General features: G+C 42.1%; 2 protein-coding genes and 1 long non-coding RNA gene across 38 annotated transcripts in view; 2 read left to right on the forward strand and 1 right to left on the reverse strand.

The window, feature by feature from the left end:
- The window catches only part of LOC118369005 (zinc finger protein 250-like), a 31,297-nt gene extending 23,438 nt beyond the window's left edge, over nucleotides 1-7,859 (forward strand). For both annotated transcript variants that reach the window (XM_052497765.1, XM_035753518.2), the window contains exon 2: nucleotides 3,559-7,859. In XM_052497765.1, coding sequence (XP_052353725.1) covers nucleotides 3,559-4,379 — 821 coding nt within the window. In that variant the 3' untranslated portion in view covers nucleotides 4,380-7,859. The remainder of the gene's footprint in view (nucleotides 1-3,558) is intronic.
- Nucleotides 7,860-9,334: 1,475 nt separating this feature from the next.
- LOC127916243 (uncharacterized) lies at nucleotides 9,335-12,075 on the forward strand. Of its 34 annotated transcripts, none has more exons than XR_008094101.1 (4): nucleotides 9,335-9,717; nucleotides 9,794-10,021; nucleotides 10,060-10,843; nucleotides 10,882-12,075. It is a non-coding gene; the product is annotated as an uncharacterized LOC127916243 (long non-coding RNA). The 34 variants fall into 34 exon arrangements; XR_008094108.1 differs by having other exon boundaries at nucleotides 10,060-10,729; nucleotides 10,806-12,075; XR_008094096.1 differs by having other exon boundaries at nucleotides 10,060-10,691; nucleotides 10,730-12,075.
- On the reverse strand, nucleotides 11,719-20,870 carry LOC118369209 (gastrula zinc finger protein XlCGF57.1-like). 2 transcript variants are annotated; one of them, XM_052497753.1, is made up of 2 exons: nucleotides 20,546-20,870; nucleotides 11,719-14,266 (listed from the first exon to the last, which is right to left on the reverse strand). In XM_052497753.1, exons 1-2 carry the CDS (start codon nucleotides 20,709-20,711, stop codon nucleotides 12,594-12,596), a joined length of 1,839 nt encoding a protein of 612 aa, XP_052353713.1. In that variant the 5' UTR covers nucleotides 20,712-20,870; the 3' UTR covers nucleotides 11,719-12,593. The 2 variants fall into 2 exon arrangements, with proteins under 2 accessions (XP_052353713.1, XP_052353712.1); XM_052497752.1 differs by having other exon boundaries at nucleotides 11,719-14,290; nucleotides 20,546-20,864.
- Between the last annotated feature and the right edge of the window lie 2,838 nt (nucleotides 20,871-23,708).

Here is a 23,708-nt window from a genome sequence, read left to right on the forward strand (position 1 = left end):
GTAGAGACCGGTGTGTCTGTTGTCCCTTGTGTCTGTGCTCTTGTAGAATACTGGTTGAGGGGTGGAGATGATGTAGTTAATTATTCCTTGTCCACGAACATTCAACCACCCATCAGAGATGATTGCTTGCAATACAGTCTGCTTTCCCTATGATTTGCTTGACCTTCACTTGAACTCTGAACTTTGCATCCAGCAAATGAGTAGATAAAGCATGTCTGGTTGGAAGGGTGTATGCTGGGTGAAGAACATTCAGAAATCTCTTTCAATACACATTGCCTGTGAGCATCAGAGGTGAACCAGTTGCATACACAGCTCGAGCAAGACATTCATCAGCATTTCTCTGACTACGTTCCTCCATTGAGTAAAAAAAAACTCTGATTCCAGGAGGACCATGAGCTGTTGCTATCGATAAGGTGTCTGATTCATCATTTTCACCTCGAATAGAAGTATAGGGTCTTTTGTCAGAGGTTGCTTGTTGTGAGCACTGAGGGAACTTTATGCACTTGGTCAGATGATTCTGCATCTTTGTTGCATTCTTCACATATGATTTGGCACAGTATTTGCAATTATACACAGCTTTTCCTTCTACATTAGCTGCAGTGAAATGTCTCCACATATTAGATAGTGCCGGTGCCATTTTCCTATAAAGATTAGGAAAAAAGGAGTAAAAAAATGTCCATTTATAGATAAATACAGATACATGTTTTAAAATGAAACATGTATGGAAACAGGTGAATTAACACTTATCAGTTAGCAGGCTCAAACTAGCTAAAACCCACATTGTTAACAAGTTAGAAATGACTTACACACACTTTGCTGTAGGCTACTATTTACTAGTTAACAAAAAATAATGTATGTAAAATAAAATATATTCACCCCACCCAGTATTGTAATCAACTTACCAGAAAACATGCAGTCCTTGGCTCAGACAGTGTAGTAGTGTGGGCTCAATAGCATCTCATTAGTGTGCAAGATCTTGAGTATCAGTTGTACATGTGATGGAAGAATGCCATGTGCATGCAGAGGGTTGCAATTCCATTGAATTGGGAATAGTTTAACCAAAATATGCCACAAGATCTAAAATTGCCTTGTGTATTCCACGAAAAAAAGGTTCACTGTTATAAGCTAACTTTTTAAAATGAATTTAAGCAAAATTCCCAAAATTCCCGGGCTTAACTCCCCATGGAAAATTTCCGGAAAGATTCCGACCCTTTGCAACCCTAGTGTAAACATTAACATCCATGTTTGGTTTTGGTTTGGAGGAGGGGGAGAGGGGTGTGTTAGCATCTAATAATTTATTATTTCCTGGGCACCACTCTGCAAATAAAACTACACTTTCCTTATCAGAAACGTCCATCAACCACAGATATACCCTCCGATGGGGGAAAAGGGTTCGCCAAACAGATGGTAAATACGTCCCACAGTGGGCTAGTGTTATAGTGCTAGACCGAGATACAGTCTGTCTGTAGGTGGCCCTAGCTATCTGCACTCAGGCATTTCTCAAGAGATACAGTCTCAGTCTAGAAGCTGGCCCTAGCTACCTGCTAGGCTGTATAGAATACAGTCTGTTTAGAAGGTGGCCCTTGCTATCTGCTAGGCTGTATAGAATACAGTCTGTTTAGAAGGTGGCCCTAGCTATCTGCACTCAGGCATTTCTCAAAGAGATACAGTATCAGTCTAGAAGATGGCCCTAGCTATCTGCTAGGCTGTATAGAATACAGTCTGTCTAGAATGTGGCCCTAGCTATCTGCTAGGCTGTATAGAATACAGTCTGTCTAGAAGGTGGCCCTAGCTATCTGCTAGGCTGTATAGAACACAGTCTGTCTAGAATGTGGGGGCGGCAGCGTAGCCTAGTGGTTAGAGCGTTGGACTAATAACCGGAAGGTTGTGAGTTCAAAACCCCCGAGCTGACAAGGTACAAATCTTGAACAGGCAGTTAACCCACTGTTCCCAGGCCGTCATTGAAAATAAGAATATGTTCTTAACTGGCCCTCACTTGCCTGGTTAAATAAAGGTAGAATTTAAAAAAAATGTGGCCCTAGCTATCTGCTAGGTTGTATAGAATACAGTCTGTCTAGAATGTAGCTCTTATAAATGTATAGTCCAAATGTATGATTCAAGTGTTCTATTTAATTATGTGGTATATACAGTGCCTTCAACCATCTACACACAATGAAAACATGTTAATTGAAATGTTTGTAATTTTTTTAGAAAATGAAAACAGATCTCATTTACATAAGTATTCACACCCCTGAGTCAATACATGTTTGCACTTTCTGAAGCCACCTTTGGAGGCGATTACAGCTGAGAGGCTTTCTGGATAAATCTTTGCACACCTGGATTGTGCAATATTTGCACATTATTCTTTTTTGTTGTTGTAAGTATTCAAACTCTATAAATTTGATTGTTGATAGTTGCTAGACAGCCATTTTCAAGTCTTGCCACAGATTTGCAAGTGTTTCAGGTTATTGTCCTGCTGAAAGGTGCATTCGTCTCCCAGTGTCTGGTGGAAAGCAGACTGAACCAGGTTTTCCACTAGGATTTTGCCAGTGCTTAACTCTATTCCATTTATTTTTATCCTAAAAAAACTCCCTCGTCCTTGCTGATGACAAGCATACCCATAACATGATGCACCACCGTGCTTGAAACTATGAAGTGTGATGTGTTGCGTAACGCTTTGTGTTCAGGACATAAAGTTCATTTCTAAGCCTCGTTTTTTGCAGTTTTACTTTAGTGCCTTATTGCAAACAGGATGCATGTTTCTGAACATTTGTATTCTTTACGGGCATTCTTCTTTTCACTTTGTCAACTAGGTTAGTATTGTGGAGAAGCTACAGTGCTGTTGATCCATCCTCAGTTTTTTTTTCTATCACAGCCATTAAAATCTGTAGCTGTTTTAAAGTCATCGTTAGCCTCATGGTTAAATCCCTAAGTGGTTTCCTTCCTCTCTGGCAACTGAGTTAGGAAGGACGCCTGTTTCTTTGTAGTGACTGGGTGTATTGATACACCATCCAAAGTGTAATTAATAAATTTAAAAAAGGGAAAGGGATATCCAACATCTGTTTTTTACTCATCTACCAATAGGTACCCTTCTTTGCTAAACTTTGGAAAACCTCCCTGATCTTTGTGGTTGAATCTGTGCTTTAAATTCACTGCTCGACTGAGGGACCTTACAGATAATTGTATGTGTTGGGTACAGAGACGAGGTAGTCATTAAAAATCATGTTAAACACTATTACTACTGCACAAAGGGAGTCCATGCAACTTATTATGTGACTTGTGAAGCACATCTTTACTCCTGAACCTATTTAGTTTTGCCGTAACAAAGGGGTTGAATACTTATCGACTCAAGATATTTCAGCTTTTCAATTCTAATTAATTTGTTTAAAAACATCCACTTTGACATTATGGGGTATTGTGTGTAGGCCACACAAGATCTCAATTAAATCAAATTTAAATTCCGGCTGTAACACAACAAAATTTGGGGGAAAAGAAGTGGTGTGAATACTTTCTGAAGCCACTTCAGATAACCTCTGACCCTCCTCTCCTTCCCTCCAGACTCCCTGCAGCTCTCTGTCTCTGAAGAGGAGGTTCCCCCTGAGCAGCAGCACTGTGAGCAGGAGTGGAGCCCCAGTCTGGGGCAGGAGGACCCAGAGCCCACACTGATTATAGACGAAGAGGAGGAAGTCAGGACCAGTCAGGAGGAAGAGCAGTTTCAAGGGCTGGAGCCTGATATAGAGTTCATATTCACTCCTTCCTGTGTGAAAAGTGAATGTGATCAGGAGGACCCACTTTGGTCCTTGACTCTTCCCCAAACCCAGACTGTGGAGAACAGAGAGAGTCAATCTAAACCAGTGGATCTCAAACCTTTTGGCACTGTGACCCACTTAAAGGGTCTCGACATTCCCTGTGACCTTCCATATAATCGTAACAATGCCTCCAGCCACAGCTCAGCCGTAAGCAGCAACCTAGTAGGGCTTGACATCAGACCACCATTTGATCCCAACGCACCAATGGGGGAACCCTGCATCTGCCCTTTTTGTGGCAAGACCTTCAAACAAAAAGGAAATCTGTCCATGCACATGAAGATTCACACAGGAGAGAAACCGTTTAGCTGTGGTGACTGCGGGAAACGCTTCAATCGCAAGGAGCACTTAACCAGACATATACGCATTCACAGAGGAGAGAAACCATTCAGCTGCCATTTTTGCTGTAAAAGCTTCAATCAGAAAGGGGACCTAAGGAGACACATACTGACTCACACAGGAGAGAAACCATTTAGCTGTGGTGACTGTGGTAAAGGCTTCATTCGCAAGGAGCATCTAATTGCACATATACGGACTCACACAGGAGAAGTGTCTGTGTCAAGCAGAACCTAACCATGCAGAAACTGGCAAATAGATCTCTGATGGATTTACTGTCGTAAAAACATTGTATGTAAATCAAGTTTGATTTGAATGATGAGGTAATGATCAAACTAGGGGTGCACCGATATGACATTTTTGGCCGATACCGATAACCAATATTAACATTTTTTTGCGGACTTTTAAGCATTCTAGTACAGTTAAAGAGTTAACACACACACACATACACATGGACTCAGAGGTCAAAGGCACTGCATCTCTGTGCAAGAGGCGTCACTACAGTCCCCGGTTCGAATCCAGGTTGTATCACATCCGGCCGTGATTGGGAGTCCCATAGAGCGGTGCACAGTTGGCCCAGCGTCGTCCGGGTTTGGCCGGGGTCGGGCCGTCATTGTGAATAACAATTTGTTCTTAACTGACTTGCCTAGTTAAATAAAGGTGACACTGACCACAAAAAAAATATTTATTTGGCATTTACATATGTCCCCATTACCAGTAAAACATCATCAAAACCTATTTCTTTCACTTACTTGCTGTACTGATTCGTTAATTTGTTCAGTAGTTTCATTCCCAACCAGAATGTCATCATACGTGTATTATGTATTATCATGTAAACATGATTACGAGAATGAAACGACTGAAGTGTAGTTTCAGCTGTCTGTCTGTCCGTGGCCTCTCTTCCTCGGTGCGCAATGTCACTGTGTCCGTTTCCATCTTGTCCAGCTGTCTGTCTGTCCGTGGCCTCTCTTCCTCGGTGCGCACTGTCACTGTGTCCGTTTCCATCTTGTCCAGCTGTCTGTCTGTCTGTCCGTGGCCTCTCTTCCTCGATGCGCACTGTCACTGTGTCCGTTTCCATCTTGTCCAGCTGTCTGTCTGTCCGTGGCCTCTCTTCCTCGGTGCGCAATGTCACTGTGTCCGTTTCCATCTTGTCCAGCTGTCTGTCTGTCTGTCTGTCTGTGTGTCCGTTTCCATCTTGTCCAGCTGTGTATGTTACATTTCACATAAACCCTGTTTCTTGTCTGCACCGAGGTAGTGGTCCTTGTACCTACACATCAAGCATGGTGGCAACACAGTAAAGAGGCTCAGAGAGAATGCCACCGAATCCCTTGTTCACAGCCTCTAGTAGAGTACTTTTCCAAATTTCAACCCCACGGTCTGTGTCGGCAGTTTTGTTGAGCCGGCATTTCAATACCATGACAGAGGGGCATCACGTCTGCTGCAGACGCAGTTGAATGAGCTTATTTCTCCAGTCAGTTGTTTCGAATGGAGCCAGGAGTGTGTTCATGTTTTTAAACATGTTTCTCAAATGCCATTGAGATGGCAGCAGCAGTGTGACAACCAGCACATTCTTTAAGCAATACGACTTTTCCTCAGTACGAAATCCTCATCGACTCACTGTGCTGTCAGACTCAGCACGCTCATGGGACTGAGATCGCTGGTCCATGTGTCAGTCGTGAAGCTAATAGCAGTGACGCCCATAGCAAGTAGCTCATAGATGTACGTTTCACAAAACTGTGTAACTCCGGTAGGGCAACATCTGAAAGGTGGAGAGTACCGGGGCTCGACCAGTCGGGGAAAAGCCAACATCATCCACGACAGAGAACGATTGATTGAAAGGGCAATGAATTCCATTATCTTGGCGTTAATGGATTTCACCTTTTGAGTCGTCTCGCTGAAATGTTCTTACTCTTTCAAATGACTGCTGGACTTGAACTTGTTTCGTTGTTGGAAGTGTAGCGCTTAGTATTTTTCTGCGTTTGTTCTGTGTAGCACTGTATTTTGTCGTGGTGTCATATCAGCTCGCTATGTTATATTAGGTATTCACATCGTCTTTGACATCGGTTTTACACATCGGCGATAAACTAGACATCGGGCCGATGTTGGCCTTTTTAGCTCATATTGTCCGGTTCCGATATATCGTGCATCCCTACATCAAACTGTAGAAAATTCACAGTTCTGCTGTACAAAGTCTGTAGAATTTTTCCCTTCATTAGAAACAGGAATATCTGGTTGTTGGATTTTGGAATGTATTTAAGGTGATGACATAATGGCCAGGATGCAGTCATTTATACATTATATTAAATACATTCAATTTGTCCAAGAGTATTTCTCATAAATTCATAAAATAATTGATTATCGCAGATCATCCTATAGTTATGATAAACAATGTTGGTCAACATGTAGTCATTGTTTCCCTTTCCTACTGGCATGTTGGCTGCTTTGCACAGTAGTAAACTCCCATCCAGCTGGTGGCGCTATTTTGTATTTCCGGGTTCGTCACCCACCGACTTGAACCAAGAAGTTTTCTATAATTCATTGACCAAAACACGGCTTGTGTGGAGTAAATAAAGACCCACTGACTAACTAGTAGGCAACCCAACTCTCATTCGACGAAAAATGGCTAAGCCTACAATTGTTGCGTGTGTTTATTAAATGAGAGTTTATCGGCGGCTGCTGTGGAGATTTTCGGGGCAGTTGAGAAAACGGTAGTGGAGTACCAGGAGGAGAATGATCGGCTACGGAGACTGCTGCGGAGGACACCGGTGATACAACTATGTAGAATAGGTTCGTATGTAGATACTGATAGCTAGCTTTCCTCAAAATAATTATTGGGAGCTATGTCATGACGTAACAAAGGAATTTGAATGTGGCAAGAGAAAGGATAAATCGCCCTTATTAAACTCGTCAGATCATTTTCCATCAATGGATGTCGACTTAACTTGTTCTGACTGTTCTGATAAAGCAATAAGGCCCTAGGAGGTGTGGTATATGGTCAATATTCCACGGCTAAGGGCTGTTCTCATGCATGACGTAACACGGAGTGCCTGGATACACCACTTAGCCATGGTATATTGTCCATATACCACAAACACCGGGGGTGCGTAATGCTATTATAAACTGGTTACCAACATAATTAGAACAGTAAAACGTTTACTTTTTTTTTTTTGGTCAATTTATGGTGGTTCGAGCCCTGAATGCTGATTGGCTGACAGCCTTGGTATATCAGACCATATACCACGGGTATATGGGACTCAACCCCAGTTCTCTTTGTGTTCAGTGACAGTGCCAATACATTTTGTTTTGTTTTCTGCTCATAACGCACTGTGCCCGTTAGAAGAGTGTGAAATTACAAGTTATTAGATCTGATGGGTTCTGACTTCTAAACTTGAAAATATGAAATATCCTTATTCATGTTACATTCTGTCAGAATATGTTATTGTTAGACATCAGGGATCCTATGGGAAGGAGAAGGGCCACAGTCTGGTACAAGTCAACAGGACAGCCGTGAGTTGGGAAGGGGTGAGGAATTTGGGGCCTGAGGTCAGGTCAGATGAAGTGAGGAAGAACAGATGCCACTAAAGTTCTGTCTAGCGTCAGATGTGTAAGGAGGAGACTCAGCAGAGGAGAAAGGGTTAAATACCAGTACTTGTGTGAATATGTCTTGGTCTTATGCAGCTCTGCGACCCAGTGGGTGAATAAACTTGGTTTGAGTTTTAATAATCGTCTGTGAGTTTTTACTCTTTATTTACAACTGAACAGATCATTAGATTGATACATGTGAGTGCACACACACACGCACACGCACACACACACACACGCACACACACACACACACACACACACACACACACACACGCGCACACACACACACACACACACACACAAGCACGCATACAAATCCAAAGCGCCCGTCTCTACCTATGTATGTAACCACGGTTCCTCCTCAAAATAATCGGTGGCACATTTTCCAGGTCCTAATACTTATAATATTATGGTTATTAGGTGCTAAAAGAGTGCCTAAATTGTTACTAAATTCTAAAGTATAGTTTCACCAAGTCATGTACTCAGGCATTTCAACGGTGGCGTGCCCAGCAATAGGGAGCCGGGCAGACATGCATTTAACCACATCCCTTCTTAAAATTGAACTGCAACTTTTCTCGACATATTGCCCCTTTTTTTTAAAGTACTAGCATGCAAAAAATAATAATCCAAGTACCACCACTCCTTGCAGTTCTTTTCTTTTTCTTCTTCACTTGGCCCTAAAACTCTTCTGTAAAAATCTATCAAAATCCTCTCCGATCCTACTTCCATGTTCTGGTCAAATAATTTTTCAAAACTGTTTCTAATGGGTGATGAACCTGGAAACGCACAACAGCGGGTTGAGGGTTTCTATTGTATAAGGCAGCCTACAGACCAGTAGTAAAGGGAAACGATGACTGTGTGTAGAGAAAACAGTGGCAGGGTTGAGCGGATTACTTTAACAATTGAATCTGTTGTTGATTACAGTTGTATGAAAAACAAAGTAATCAGTAACAATCCTTTGGCTTCCTCAAAATGAGTAACGTAATCCAATTACTTTAGGAATACTTTCACTTCTAACACCGAGGCATTAAAAGCCACTGATTATTTCATTTAGTAACATGACTATTTCCTATTTAGGGAGTAGCGTTAAAGCATACAGTTTACATGTTCCATATTCTGTGTGTGATAGCATACACAGGCTACTTCCTAACGTTTTCAGTTGGTAGCAGAAGCCTATGATTTGGTTGCACCCAAATGTTGTTGCGAGGTCAGGTTATATGATTATTATTATTTTTTAATCTACAGTGCCTTCAGAAAGTATTCACACCCCTTGACTTAAAAAAAAAAAAACTTTAGTTATGTTAATAAGCACCACCGTGCTTCTACACCTGCATTGCTTGCTGTTTGGGGTTTTAGGCTGGGTTTCTGTACAGCACTTTGAGATGTCAGCTGATGTACGAAGGGCTTTATAAATAAGTTTGATTTGATGTTACAGCCTGAATTGAAATGGGTTCAATGCTTTCCCTACACACACTACCCCATAAAGTCAAAGTGGAATTATGTTTTTCGAAATGTAATTTACATACATTTAATTTTTTTTTTATTACTGAAATGTCTTTAGTCAATAAGTATACAACATGTTTTTATTATTATTATTATTATATTACTAAATACTGTAAGACCAGGAGTAAAAATGCGCGAAAAAGTTACATGATAAGTAACATGGACTCACTCTGTGTGCAATAATAGTGTTTTAACATGATGTTTGAATGGCTACCTCATCTCTGTACCTCACACATACAATTATCTGTAACGTCCCTCAGTCGAGCAGTGAATTTCAAACACAAATTTGACCACAAAGACCAGGAAGGTTTTCCAATGCCTCGCAAAGAAGGGCATCTATTGGTAGATGGGTAAAAAAATAAAAAACAGACAATGAAAGTCCCTTTGAGCATGGTGAAAGGTATTCATTACACTTTGGATGGTGTATCAATACACCCAAGGAGACCGAGGTTAACTCCGCTTGCTGATTGTTCCCGGGGAGACAGAGGTTAACTCCGCTTACTGATTGTTCCCGGGGAGACCGAGGTTAACTCCACTTGCTGATTGTTCCCGGGGAGACAGAGGTTAACTCCGCTTGCTGATTGTTCCCGGGGAGACAGAGGTTAACTCCGCTTACTGATTGTTCCCAGGGAGACAGAGGTTAACTCCGCTTGCTGATTGTTCCCGGGGAGACCGAGGTTAACTCCACTTGCTGATTGTTCCCGGGGAGACAGAGGTTAACTCCGCTTACTGATTGTTCCCGGGGAGACAGAGGTTAACTCCACTTGCTGATTGTTCCCGGGGAGACAGAGGTTAACTCCGCTTGCTGATTGTTCCCAGGGAGACCGAGGTTAACTCCGCTTGCTGATTGTTCCCGGGGAGACAGAGGTTAACTCCGCTTGCTGATTGTTCCCGGGGAGACAGAGGTTAACTCCGCTTGCTGATTGTTCCCGGGGAGACAGAGGTTAACTCCGCTTGTTCCCGGGGACACCGAGGTTAACTCCACTTGCTGATTGTTCCCGGGGAGACAGAGGTTAACTCCGCTTGTTCCCGGGGACACCGAGGTTAACTCCACTTGCTGATTGTTCCCGGGGAGACCGAGGTTAACTCCACTTGCTGATTGTTCCCGGGGAGACCGAGGTTAACTCCACTTGCTGATTGTTCCCGGGGAGACAGAGGTTAACTCCACTTGCTGATTGTTCCCGGGGACACCGAGGTTAACTCCACTTGCTGATTGTTCCCGGGGACACCGAGGTTAACTCCGCTTGCTGATTGTTCCCGGGGAGACCGAGGTTAACTCCGCTTGCTGATTGTTCCCGGGGAGACTGAGGTTAACTCCGCTTGCTGATTGTTCCCAGGGAGACCGAGGTTAACTCCGCTTGCTGATTGTTCCCGGGGAGACCGAGGTTAACTCCGCTTGCTGATTGTTCCCGGGGAGACCGAGGTTAACTCCGCTTGCTGATTGTTCCCGGGGAGACCGAGGTTAACTCCGCTTGCTGATTGTTCCCGGGGAGACAGAGGTTAACTCCGCTTGCTGATTGTTCCCGGGGAGACCGAGGTTAACTCCGCTTGCTGATTGTTCCCGGGGAGACCGAGGTTAACTCCGCTTGCTGATTGTTCCCGGGGAGACCGAGGTTAACTCCACTTGCTGATTGTTCCCGGGGAGACCGAGGTTAACTCCGCTTGCTGATTGTTCCCGGGGAGACCGAGGTTAACTCCGCTTGCTGATTGTTCCCGGGGACACCGAGGTTAACTCCACTTGCTGATTGTTCCCGGGGAGACCGAGGTTAACTCCACTTGCTGATTGTTCCCGGGGAGACCGAGGTTAACTCCACTTGCTGATTGTTCCCGGGGAGACCGAGGTTAACTCCGCTCATTATTATTATTAAGCTATAAATGTAAACCCTACACAGAAATTTACATAGGAGAAACTACCATGTGGGTAAATTACATATAATAATTAAGAATATATTTGTTATTTTTTCCCCATTTTCTCTTTATAAAAAAATATATATATATTTTGAATTATAAGAAATGAAGCCGTTCCTAATTAAACAATGTTATTTTGTGTGTCTGAGTGTGAATGTGTTTATAGCGGAGTTTCACAATGGGAGACAAAAGCAGTAAGGGAGAACCTTGCCTGCCCCATCTTTTGATTGGACTGTTGAAGGTCATGGCAGATGAGTAGGGTAGGGACATTCTGGAACAGGTAGCGTTCCGGCACAAAGCATCAGAATTTCCTTTAAAAAGGTACATTGAGTCACCACTGCCTATTGATATTAGATGAAGACAAGTAATCCAAAAATATATTATTAATTTAAGTAATCCGGGTTGATTAGTTACTTTATTTTTGTAATTTGGATGAACTATTCCCCGTTACATGTAATCCGTTACTACCCAACCCTGAACAATGGTTATCATAAATACAGGATGATCTGGGATAATACATTCTTCATCAGGAGTCGACTTTATATCATTATTCAATACAAGATCAAATCAATACCATTAATAAGATGCATTAGTTCAACATTTATTATAAATACACTAGGACAAATGGATGAAGATTTTTTGACATACATTTTTTTTTTGGTATCAATAACATCAGTCAGATAATTCTCTCCACCCTGAGAGACATTCCAAAACAAACAGATCAAATATATATATATATTTTTAATGAAAACATCCACAGACTTTAGACAGGATCGGCAGGTAGCCTAGCTGTTAAGGGGGTTGGACCAGTAACCGAAAGGTCGCTGGTTCAAATCCCAGAGCCAACAAGGTGAAAAATCTGTTGAAATGCCCTTTGAGCAAGGCACTTAACCCTAATTGCTCCTGTAAGTCATTCTGCATAAGAGCGTCTGCTAAATGACTAACATGTAATAGCAGAGGGGTCTACTACAAAGCAGAATCAAGGATTTAGCTATTGATCTTTGATAAGCAACCAGAAATAACTGGTTCATGGTTCACAGAAATTCTGGTTCATTTTAGAAAAAATCTAAATGTGTTTTTTTTGTTTGTTGAATCAATTAGACCATGCCCATTTCAAGATCTGTCTAAAAATATATATATATTTTTAAATGATAGAATATTTAGGCATGTTAGCTGGTGAACTCCTGCTTTGTAGTACATCCCTCAGATCTGTGAGATTCCCATAATACTGGGATGCTACTCTTAGAACCTCATCGTTCAAATGAAACTTTATTCGTATAAAACGTTTCACAAAAGGTAAATCCATCACACATTCATTTATTTGAAAAACCACAGCGTCAATAATCCAGAGTTGCTTTGTTTTTCTAAGTGCCACATCCTGCCTTTTAAATTCCCATCTGCTAACCCGCATATCCTCTTTGTCCTAACTAGATTTTAATCCTAATTTTCGTTGTTCTAGTTTCCATCCAGTTTTCTTTCTTTGTGGACGTTATTGACGTGCTTCAGCAGATGAGCCTTACGAATGAATCTTTTACCACAGACGGAGCAGCCATGTTGTTTCTCTCCTGTGTGAGTCAGTATGTGTCTCCTTAGGTCCCCTTTCTGTCTGAAGCTTTTCCCACAGTCACCACAGCTAAATGGTTTCTCTCCTGTGTGAGTCAGTATGTGTCTCCTTAGGTCCCCTTTCTGTCTGAAGTTTTTCCCGCAGTCACCACAGCTAAATGGTTTATCATCTGTGTGAGTCAGTTTGTGCCTTCCTAGGTCCCCTTTCTGACTAAAGCTTTTTCCACAGACACCACAGCTAAATGGTTTCTCTCTTGTGTGAATCAGTTTATGCCTGGTTAGGTTATTCTTGAGACTGAAGCTTTTCCCACAGTCACCACAGCTAAATGGTTTCTCTCCTGTGTGAATCAGTTTATGCCTGGTTAGATTATTCTTGAGATTGAAGCTTTTCTCACAGTCACCACAGCTAAATGGTTTCTCCCCAGTGTGAGTCAGTTCATATAGATTTAGGGCGCCCTTGTGACTGAAGCTTTTCTCACAGTCACCACAGCTAAATGGTTTCTCCCCAGTGTGAGTCAGTTCATATAGATTTAGGGCGCCCTTGTGACTGAAGCTTTTCTCACAGTCACCACGGCTTAAAGATTTCTCTCCTTGGTGAATCCTCATGTGCTTGGGCAGAACTCCTTTGTATTTGAAGATCTTGCCACAAACAGGGCAGGTGCAGGGTTTACCACCATGACAGAGTCGGACATGGGCCTTCAGTTTACAGGTGGAGTTGTAGCGTTTCTTGCAGAAGCGGCATTCACTGAGTCTCTTCTTGGTGAGAGTCACATGCCTCTGCAGGTCAGCTTTCAGAGCAAATGTTTTACCACAGTCATGGCAGTGGTGAGTTCTTCTAGACGTGGTGCTAAGTTTGGAACAGTGTTCTTCCAATGGTGAGTTGAGATCCAATGGTTGACTGGGATCAAATAATGGGCTGGGATCCAATGGTGGACTGGGATCCAATGGTGGACTGGGATCCAATGGTGGACTGGGATCCAATGGTGGACTGGGATCCAATGGTGGACTGGGATCCAATGGTGGACTGGGATCCAATGGTGGACTGGGATCCAATGGTGGACTGGGATCCAATGGTGGACTGGGATCCAATGGTGGACTGGGATCCAATGGTGGGCTGGGACCCAATGGTGACCTGCTGTCAAGTCCTACTGGGTTGCTGATTACGGCTGAGCTGTGACTGGAGGCATTGTTTTGATTATCTGGAGGGTCACAGGGAATGTAGAGACCCTTAATGTGGGTCACAGTGCCAAAAGGTTTGAGATCCACTGGTTTAGAGTCACTCTCTCTGTTTTCCTCATTCTTGGTTTGAGGAAGAGTCAAGGACCAAAGTGGGTCCTCCAGATCACATTCACTTTTCACACAGGGAGGAGTGAAATCTAAATCTATGATATCAGGCTCCACCCCTTGAAGCTGCTCTTCCTTCTGACTGGTCCTGACTTCCTCCTGTTCCTCTTTAATCTGTTTGGTCTCTGGGTCCTCCTGCTCCAGACTGGGGCTCCACTCCTCCTCACAGTGCTGCTGCTCAGGGGGAACCTCCTCTTCAGAGACAGAGAGCTGCAGGGAGTCTGGAGGGAAGGAGCAGAGGTTACCTATACCAGAGAGGAAGAAGAGAAGCGAGAGTGTTTACTCCGCACAAAATCTTTCCACGTTAAGCAGATCATTAATTATTACTGAGTGGCTGCAGGATCTTTTCCAGATCTTTCCAGATCTTTTCCAGCATCATCGCCACCTACTGTACTGGAGCGGCCCCGCCTGTCTTAGCTTAAACATTTTAAATATACCAAAAGATAATGCCCATGTGCAACAATGCCCCAAATTGCACCATTCTCAGTATCTCTGCCTATACAAACTTTAGAGTCAATTTGAACCTTTAAGCCAGTTAAATCAGGACTACGTGAACTATAATTCTAAATCAATATTTGAAACCTAGAATCTATTTTTAAATTTCTCAATAAAATTAAAGAGAATAAGATACTTATTTTTTTATAATCTTTTTTGAATTAAATTAAAATCACTTCTTGGTTTTCATGACAATGTTTTTCTCCTAAATATTAAAAACAACTTAATTAATGAAATGATGATCAGTTAGTTAACAGTTTATCAATAAAATACAGTGGTGTAAAGTAGAGGTCGACCGATTAATCGGAATCTCTGATTAATTAGGGACGATTTCAAGTTTTCATTACAATCGGTAATCGGTATTTTTGGACACCGATTTGCAGAATTAAAAAAGTATTGTTATTTTTAAAAAGTACACCTTTATTTAACTAGGCAAGTCAGTTAAAAAAAAAACATTCTTATTTTCAATGACGGCCTTGGAACGGTGGGTTAACTGCCTTGTTCAGGGGCAGAACGACAGATTTTTACCTTGTCAGCTCGGGGATTCGTTTTTGCAACCTTCCGGTTACTAGTCCAACGCTCTAACCACCTGCCTTACATTGCACTCCACAAGTGGCCTGCATGGCAGGCTAATTACCTGTTACGTGACGGCAGCAAGAAGCCAGGGTAAGTTGCTAGCTAGCATTAAACTTATCGTATAAAAAAACAATCAATCTTAACATAAATCACTAGTTAACTACACATGGTTGATGATATTACTAGTTTATCTATTGTGTCCTGCGTTGCATATAATCGATGCGGTGCCTGTTAATTTGTCATTGAATCACAGCCTACTTCGACAAATGGGTGATGATTTATGGATCATGCGCAATTTCGCAGCTTTTTGTTAAAAATCACGCAACATTTCAGTGTCCTGCTACTCATGCCAGGAATATAGTATATGCATATGATTAGTATGTGTGGATAGAAAACACTCTGACGTTTCCAAAACTGGTTAAATCACGGCTGTGACTATAACAGAACGTGCGTTTCATCGAAAAGCGCAGGAAAATCTGATCACTGAAAAATATATCAATGCGCCAGTTGCATGTATTGCTGATGGTAAACCAAATTACATGAAGCTGAGGTTGCAATACCTACAGCTTCCACACGATGTCAACAGTCTTGTCATTTGCCTAGGCTTTGTTTCTTGGTCAAACGAACAAGAGACAGCCCATTTCTTCCGGTCTCCGACAGGATGTTTTGGTTGAGAAATATTTGGACATGATATCATGACGTGGAGCTATTGAATATACATCGCCCCGTGATCATTTTGATAGATTATTAACGTGTACTAATACCTAAAGTTGCATTACAAAAGTATTTCGAAGTGTTTTGTGAAAGTTTATCGTCGACTTTTTTAATTTTAAAAAATTACGTCGCGTTATAAAACTCATTTTTTTCCTTGATTACACAGTCTTCATAGATCGATATCTAGGCTATATATGGACCGATTTAATCGGAAAAAAAGACCCAATAGTGATGTTTATGGGACATCTAGGAGTGCCAAGAAAGAAGCTTGTCAAAGGTAATGAATGTTTTATATTTTATTTCTGCGTTTTGGGTAGCGCCGGCTACCGCAAAATCTGTCGTTTTAGGTGACGTTCCAGTAATTTGGGGGTGCATGCTATCAGATAATAGCTTCTCATGCTTTCGCCGAAAAGCATTTTACAAATCTGACTTGGTGGATAGATTCACAACGAGTGTAGCTTTAATTCAGTACCTTGAATGTGTGTTTTAATGAAAGTTTGAGTTTTATCAAAAACTATACTCTTCAAATTTCCGCTTATTTGATCCCCTCTGAGGGAGCTAGTCCCTAACAAGTTTTAACAAGCGCATTTGCGGAAAAAAAACAGTTGTTGCACCAATGTACCTAACCATAAACATCAATGCATTTCTTTAAAATCAATACACAAGTATATATTTTTTAAACCTGCATATTTAGTTAATATTGCCTGCTAACATGAATTTCTTATAACTAGGGAAATTGTCACTTCTCTTGCGTTCCGTGCAAGCAGTCAGGGTATATGCAGCAGTTTGGGCCGCCTGGCTCGTTGAGAACTGTGTGAAGACCATTTATTCCTAACAAAGGCCGTAATTAATTTCCCAGAATTGTACATAATTATGACATAACATTGAAGGTTGTACAATGTAACAGCAATATTTAGACTTAGGGATGCCACCCATTTGATAAAATACGTAACGGTTCAGTATTTCACTGAAAGAATAACGTTTTTTTTCTCTCGAAATGATAGTTTCCAGATTCGACCATATCAATGACCAAAGGCTTGTATTTCTGTGTGTTATTATGTTATAATTAAGTCTATGATTTGATATTTGATATAGTAGTCTAACTGAGCTATGGTAGGCAGCAGCAGGCTTGTAAGCATTCATTCACATCAAATCAAATTGTATTTGTCACATACACATGGTTAGCAGATGTTAATGCGAGTGTAGCGAAATGCTTGTGCTTCTAGTTCCAACAATGCAGTAATAACCAACGAGTAATCTAACCTAACAATTCCACAACTACTACCTTATACACACAAGTGTAAAGGGATAAAGAATATGCACATAAAGATATATGAATGAGTGATGGTACAGAACGGCATAGGCAAGATGCAGTAGATGGTATAGAGTACAGTATATACATATGAGATGAGTAATGTAGGGTATATAAACAAAGTGACTAGTGATACATGTATTACATAAAGATGGCAAGATGCAGTCGATGATATAGAGTACAGTATATACATATACATATGAGATGAGATGAGTCATGTAGGGTATGTAAACATTATATTAAGTGGCATTGTTTAAAGTGGCTAGTGATACATTTTGACATCAATTTCCATCCATTTCTATTATTAAAGTGTCTGGAGTTGAGTCATTATGTTGGCAGCAGCCACTCAATGTTAGTGGTGGCTGTGTAACAGTCTGATGGCCTTGAGATAGAAGCTGTTTTTCAGTCTCTCGGTCCCTGCTTTGAATCACCTGTACTGACCTCGCCTTCTGGATGATAGCGGGGTGAATAGGCAGTGGCTCGGGTGGTTGTTGTCCTTGATGATCTTTATGGCCTTCCTGTGACATCGGGTGGTGTAGGTGTCCTGGAGGGCAGGTAGTCTGGCCCCGGTGATGCGTTATGCAGACCTCACTACCCTCTGGAGAGCCTTATGGTTGTGGGCGGAGCTGTTGCTGTACCAGGTGGTGATACAGCCCGACAGGATGCTCTCGATTGTGCATCTGTAAAAGTTTGTGAGTGCTTTTGGTGACAAGCCAAATTTCTTCAGCCTCCTGAGGTTGAAGAGGCGCTGCTGCGCCTTCTTCACAGCGCTGTCTGTGTGGGTGGACTAATTCAGTTTGTCCGTGATGTGTACGCCGAGGAACTTAAAACTTACTACCCTCTCCACTACTGTCCCGTCGATATGGATAGGGGGGTGCTCCCTCTGCTGTTTCCTGAAGTCCACAATCATCTCCTTTGTTTTGTTGACGTTGAGTGTGAGGTTATTTTCCTGACACCACACTCCGAGGGCCCTCACCTGTAGGCCGTCTCTTCGTTGTTGGTAATCAAGCCTACCACTGTAGTGTCGTCCGCAAACTTGATGATTGAGTTGTGGGGCCCCAGCGTTGAGAATCAGCAGGGTGGAGATGTTGTTACCTACCCTCACCTCCTGGGGGCGGCCCGTCAGGAAGTCCAGTACCCAGTTGCACAGGGCGGGGTCAAGGCCCAGGGTCTCGAGCTTGATGACGAGTTTGGAGGGTACTATGGTGTTAAATGCCGAGCTGTAGTCGATGAACAGTATTCTCACATAGGTATTCCTCTTGTCCAGATGGGTTAGGGCAGTGTGCAGTGTGGTTGCGATTGCGTGGTCTGTGGACCTCAGTTACCTTAGCTTTCGTGCGTTTGCCAGCAGCTCTTTGCAATGCTTCAAGCATTGCGCTGTTTATGACTTCAAGCCTATCAACTCCCAAGATTAGGCTGATGTAACCGATGTGAAATGGCTAGCTAGTTAGCGGGGTGCGCGCTAATAGCGTTTCAAACGTCACTCGCTCTGAGACTTGGAGTAGTTGTTCCCCTTGCACTGCAAGGGTCACGGCTTTTGTGGAGTGATGGGTAACGCTGCTTCGAGGGTGGCTGTTGTCGATGTGTTCCTGGTTCGAGCCCGGGTAGGGGCGAGGAGAGGGACGGAAGCTATACTGTTACACTGGCAATACTAAAGTGCCTATAAGAACATCTAATAGTCAAATGTATATGAAATGCAAATGCTATAGAGAGAACTAGTCCTATAATTCCTATAATAACCTCAACCTAAAACTTCTTACCTGGTAATATTGAAGACTCCTGCTAAAAGGAACCACCAGCTTTCATATGTTCTCATGTTCTGAGCAAGGAACTGAAACGTTAGCTTTCTTACATGGCACATATTGCTTTCTTCTCCAACACTTTGTTTTTTCATTATTTAAACCAAATTGAACATGTTTCATTATTTATTTGAGGCTAAATTGATTTTATTGATGTATTATATTGATTATATTGATGTATAATAAGTGTTAATTCAGTGTTAATTCAGTATTGTTTTAATTGTCATTATTACAAATAAATAAATACATTTAAAAATAAATAATCGTCCAATTAATCGGTATCTGCGTTTTCTGGTCCTCCAATAATCGGCATTGAAAAATCATAATCGGTCGACCTCTAGTGTAAAGTACTTTAGTAAAATACTGTAAAATACTACTTAAGTAATTTTTGGGGGTAAGTATTTATATTTCTGACAACTTTTACTTTTTACATCCCTAAAGAAAATAATGTTATTTCTACTGCAAACATTTCCCCCGACACCCAAAATGACTCGTTACATCTGGAATGTTTAGCAGAACAGGAAAATTGTCCAAAGCTCATGAAGATAAAATCCCTGGTCATCCCAACATCTGATCTGGAGGACTCACTAAACAGAGTAAATCCCTGGTCATCCCAACAACATCTGATCTGGCGGACTCACTAAACAGAGTAAATCCCTGGTCATCCCAACAACATCTGATCTGGAGGACTCACTAAACAGAGTAAATCCCTGGTCATCCCAACAACATCTGATCTGGAGGACTCACTAAACAGAGTAAATCCCTGGTCATCCCAACATCTGATCTGGAGGACTCACTAAACAGAGTAAATCCCTGGTCATCCCAACAACATCTGATCTGGAGGACTCACTAAACAGAGTAAATCCCTGGTCATCCCAACATCTGATCTGGAGGACTCTGATCTGGTCATCCCAACAACATCTGATCTGACTCACTAAACAGAGTAAATCCCTGGTCATCCCAACAACATCTGATCTGGAGGACTCACTAAACAGAGTAAATCCCTGGTCATCCCAACATCTGATCTGGAGGACTCACTGGTAAATCCTGGTCATCCCAACAACATCTGATCTGGAACTCACTAAACAGAGTAAATCCCTGGTCATCCCAACAACATCTGATCTGGAGGACTCACTAAACAGAGTAAATCCCTGGTCATCCCAACAACATCTGATCTGGCGGACTCACTAAACAGAGTAAATCCCTGGTCATCCCAACAACATCTGATCTGGAGGACTCACTAAACAGAGTAAATCCCTGGTCATCCCAACAACATCTGATCTGGAGGACTCACTAAACAGAGTAAATCCCTGGTCATCCCAACAACATCTGATCTGGAGGACTCACTAAACACACATGCTTTGTTTGTAAATGATGTTGGGAGTGTGGCCCGGGCTATCCGTAAAGATACTTAAGACAAGTGTATTTAAAACCAAATACTTTTAGACTTTAACTCAAGTAGTATTTTACTGGGTGACTTTTACTTGAGTAATTTTCTATGAATTAAGGTATCTTTACTTTTACTCAAGTATGACAATTGGCTACTTTTTCCACAACTGATAAAACATAGCTATAGTTAGCTATCAGTAGCTCTACATACGAACCTATTCCACATAGTTGTATCTCTGGTGTGATCCCCAGCAGTCTCCGTAGCCGATCATTCTCCTCCTGGTACTCCACTACCGTTTTCTCAACTGCACCGAAAATATCCACAGCAGCCGCCGTTAAACGCTCATTTAAAAACAAACGTAACAACTGTAGTTTAGACATTTTCAGTCGAATTAGAGTTTGGTAGCCTATTTAGTTCAGTCAGTATGCATTTGTTAACTCCACACAAGGAATGCTAAATCAAAACAAACTCGTATCTAATCCAACTTCCATGTTCTAGTCAAGGAATTTGATAAAGTCCTTTGTTCAAGTTGGTGACGAGCCCAGAAACACACAACAGCGCCGCCAGCTGGATGGGAGTTTACTGTGCAAGGCAGCCTACAGACCAGTAGGAAAGGGAAACAATAACGACATGTAGACAAACAGAGGTTATCATAAATTATTAATCAGGAGTCGACAGTATATCATTACTACTCTATACAATATCAAATCAATAATCATGAATGAGCAGCATTAGCTCAGAATGGATGAGAAATGCTCTTTGACAAATGAAAGGAGTCCTTTTCTGGAATTGTATTTAATATAATGTATAAATTACTGCATCCTGGCCATTATGTCATCACCTTAAATACATTCCAAATCCAACAACCAGATATTCCTGTTTCTAATGAAGGGAAAAATTCTACAGACTTTGTACAGCAGAACTGTGAATTCCCTACAATACTCTATGCTGCTTAATTATTACCACATCATTCAAATCAAACTTTATTTACATACAATGTTTTATGACAGTAAATCCATCATAGATCTATTTACCAGTTCATGCATGGTAAGATTCTGCTTGAGTCTGAAACGTATCCTGTGTCAGTCTTTATATGTGCAATTAGGTGCTCCTTGCAAATGAAGTTTTTAGCGCAGTCACCACAGCTAAATGGTTTCTCTCATGTGTGAGTCAGTATGTACCTCCTTACGTCCCCGTTCTGATTGAAGCTTTTAAAAGCAAAAATTACAGCTGAAGGTTTTCTGTCCTCTGTGAATGCATATGCAGTATGTCTGGTTAGTTGCTCCTTGAGTTTGAAGCTTTTCTCACATTCACCACATTTAAATATGTTCCCTCCTGTGTGAATCCTCATGTGCCTGGACAGATTTCCTTTTTGTTTGTCACAAGAGGTGCAAGTGCAGGGTTCCCCCATTGGTGTGTTTGAATCCAATGGTGGGCAGCTGTCAAGTCCAACTGTGTTACTACTTATACGGCTGAGCTGTGGCTGTAGGCATTGTTTTGATTGTCTGGAGAGTCAGAGGGAATTTCAAAAACCTCTTAGGTGGGTCACAGTGCCAAAAGGTTTGAGATCTGCTGGTTTAGAGTCACTCTCTGTTCTCCACAGTCTGGGTTTGGGGAAGAGTCAAGGACTAAAGTGGATTCTCCAGATCACATTCATTTTTCACACAGGAAGGAGTGAATATAAGCTCTGATATCAGCCTCCAGCCCTGAAAGCTGCTCTTCCTCCTGACTGGTCCTGACTTCCTCCTCTTCCTCTTTAATCTGTGTGGGCTATGGGTCCTCCTGCCCCAGACTGGGGCTCCACTGCTGCTCACAGTGCTGCTGCTCAGGGGGAACCTCCTTTTCAGAGACAGAGAGCTGCAGGGAGTCTGGAGGGGAGAGGAGGAGCAGAGGTTACCTATATACCACATAATTAAATAGAACACTTCAATTATACATGTAAATGATAGATCTCTATGATCTACAGAGCCAAGTTGTCTTGAATCTCCAGCACCATAGATAAAGCTTGTGCCTGAGGTCAGGCAGAGGGTCCATTGACAAAGGATCTATTGACAATATTGTACAACAACTATTAACCAACCTTTACGTGGTGATACTTGGGAACCTTGCGGTTCCTAGTCCAACGCTCTAACCACTAGGCTACCCTGCCGCCCCAAAGGTCAGGCAATCCAGAAAATGTCAAGAAATGTGAATGTTTCTTCAAGTGCAGTCGTAAAAACCATCAAGCGCTATGATGAAACTGGCTCTCATGAGGACCGCCACAGGAAAGGAAGAGCCAGAGTTACCTCTGCTGCAGATTATATCTTACCAGCCTCATTATAAATGCTTCACAGAGTTCATATCTCAACATCAACTGTTCAGAGGAGACTGCGTGAATCAAGCCTTCATGGTCGAATTGCTGCAAAGAAACCACTACTAAAGGACACCAATAAGAAGAAGATACTTGCTTGGGCCAAGAAACACGAGCAATGGACATTAGACTGGTAGGAATCTGTCCTTTGGTCTGATGAGTCCAAATTTGAGATTTGGTTCCAACCACCGTGTCTTTGTGAGACGCAGAGTAGGTGAACAGATGATCTCCACATGTGTGGTTTCCACCGTGAAGCATGGAGGAGGAGGTGTGACTATGTAGGTGGTGACACTGTCAGTGATTTATTTAAAATTCAAGGCACACTTAACCAGCATCTCAAGGCACACTTAACCAGCATCTCAATGCACACTTAACCAGCATCTCAAGGCACACTTAACCAGCATCTCAAGGCACACTTAACCAGCATCTCAAGGCACACTTAACCAGCATGGCTCCCACAGCATTCTGCAGCGATACGCCATCTTATCTGGTTTGCACCTAGTGGGATTATCTTGTCTTTTTCAATAGGACAATGACCCAACACACCTCCAGGCTGTGTAAGGGATATTTGACCAAGAAGGAGAGTGATGGAGTGCTGCTTCAGATGACCTGGCCTCCACAATCACCGACCTCAATCCAATTGAGATGGTTTGGGATAAGTTGGACCGCAGAGTGAAGGAAAAGCAGCCAACAAGTGCTCGGCATATGTGGGAATTCCTTCAAGACTGTTGGAAAAGCATTCCTCGTGAAGCTGGTTGAGAGAATGCCAAGACTGCAAAGTTGTCATCAAGGCAAAGGGTGGCTACTTTGAAGAATCTAAAATCTAAAATATATTTAGATTTGTTTAACACTATTTTGGTGACTACATGTAGTTATTCCATGTAGTTATTCCATGTAGTTATTTCATAGTTTTGATGTCTTCACTATTATTCTTCAATGTAGAAAATAGTAAAAAATAAACTTGAATGAGTTGGTGTGTCCAAACTTTTAACTGCTACTGTATAGACGGTGGAGTTGAGTTTTCTCA

This window comes from Oncorhynchus keta, chromosome 35, assembly GCF_023373465.1.
Source record: "Oncorhynchus keta strain PuntledgeMale-10-30-2019 chromosome 35, Oket_V2, whole genome shotgun sequence".
Classification (NCBI taxonomy): Eukaryota; Metazoa; Chordata; class Actinopteri; order Salmoniformes; family Salmonidae; genus Oncorhynchus; species Oncorhynchus keta.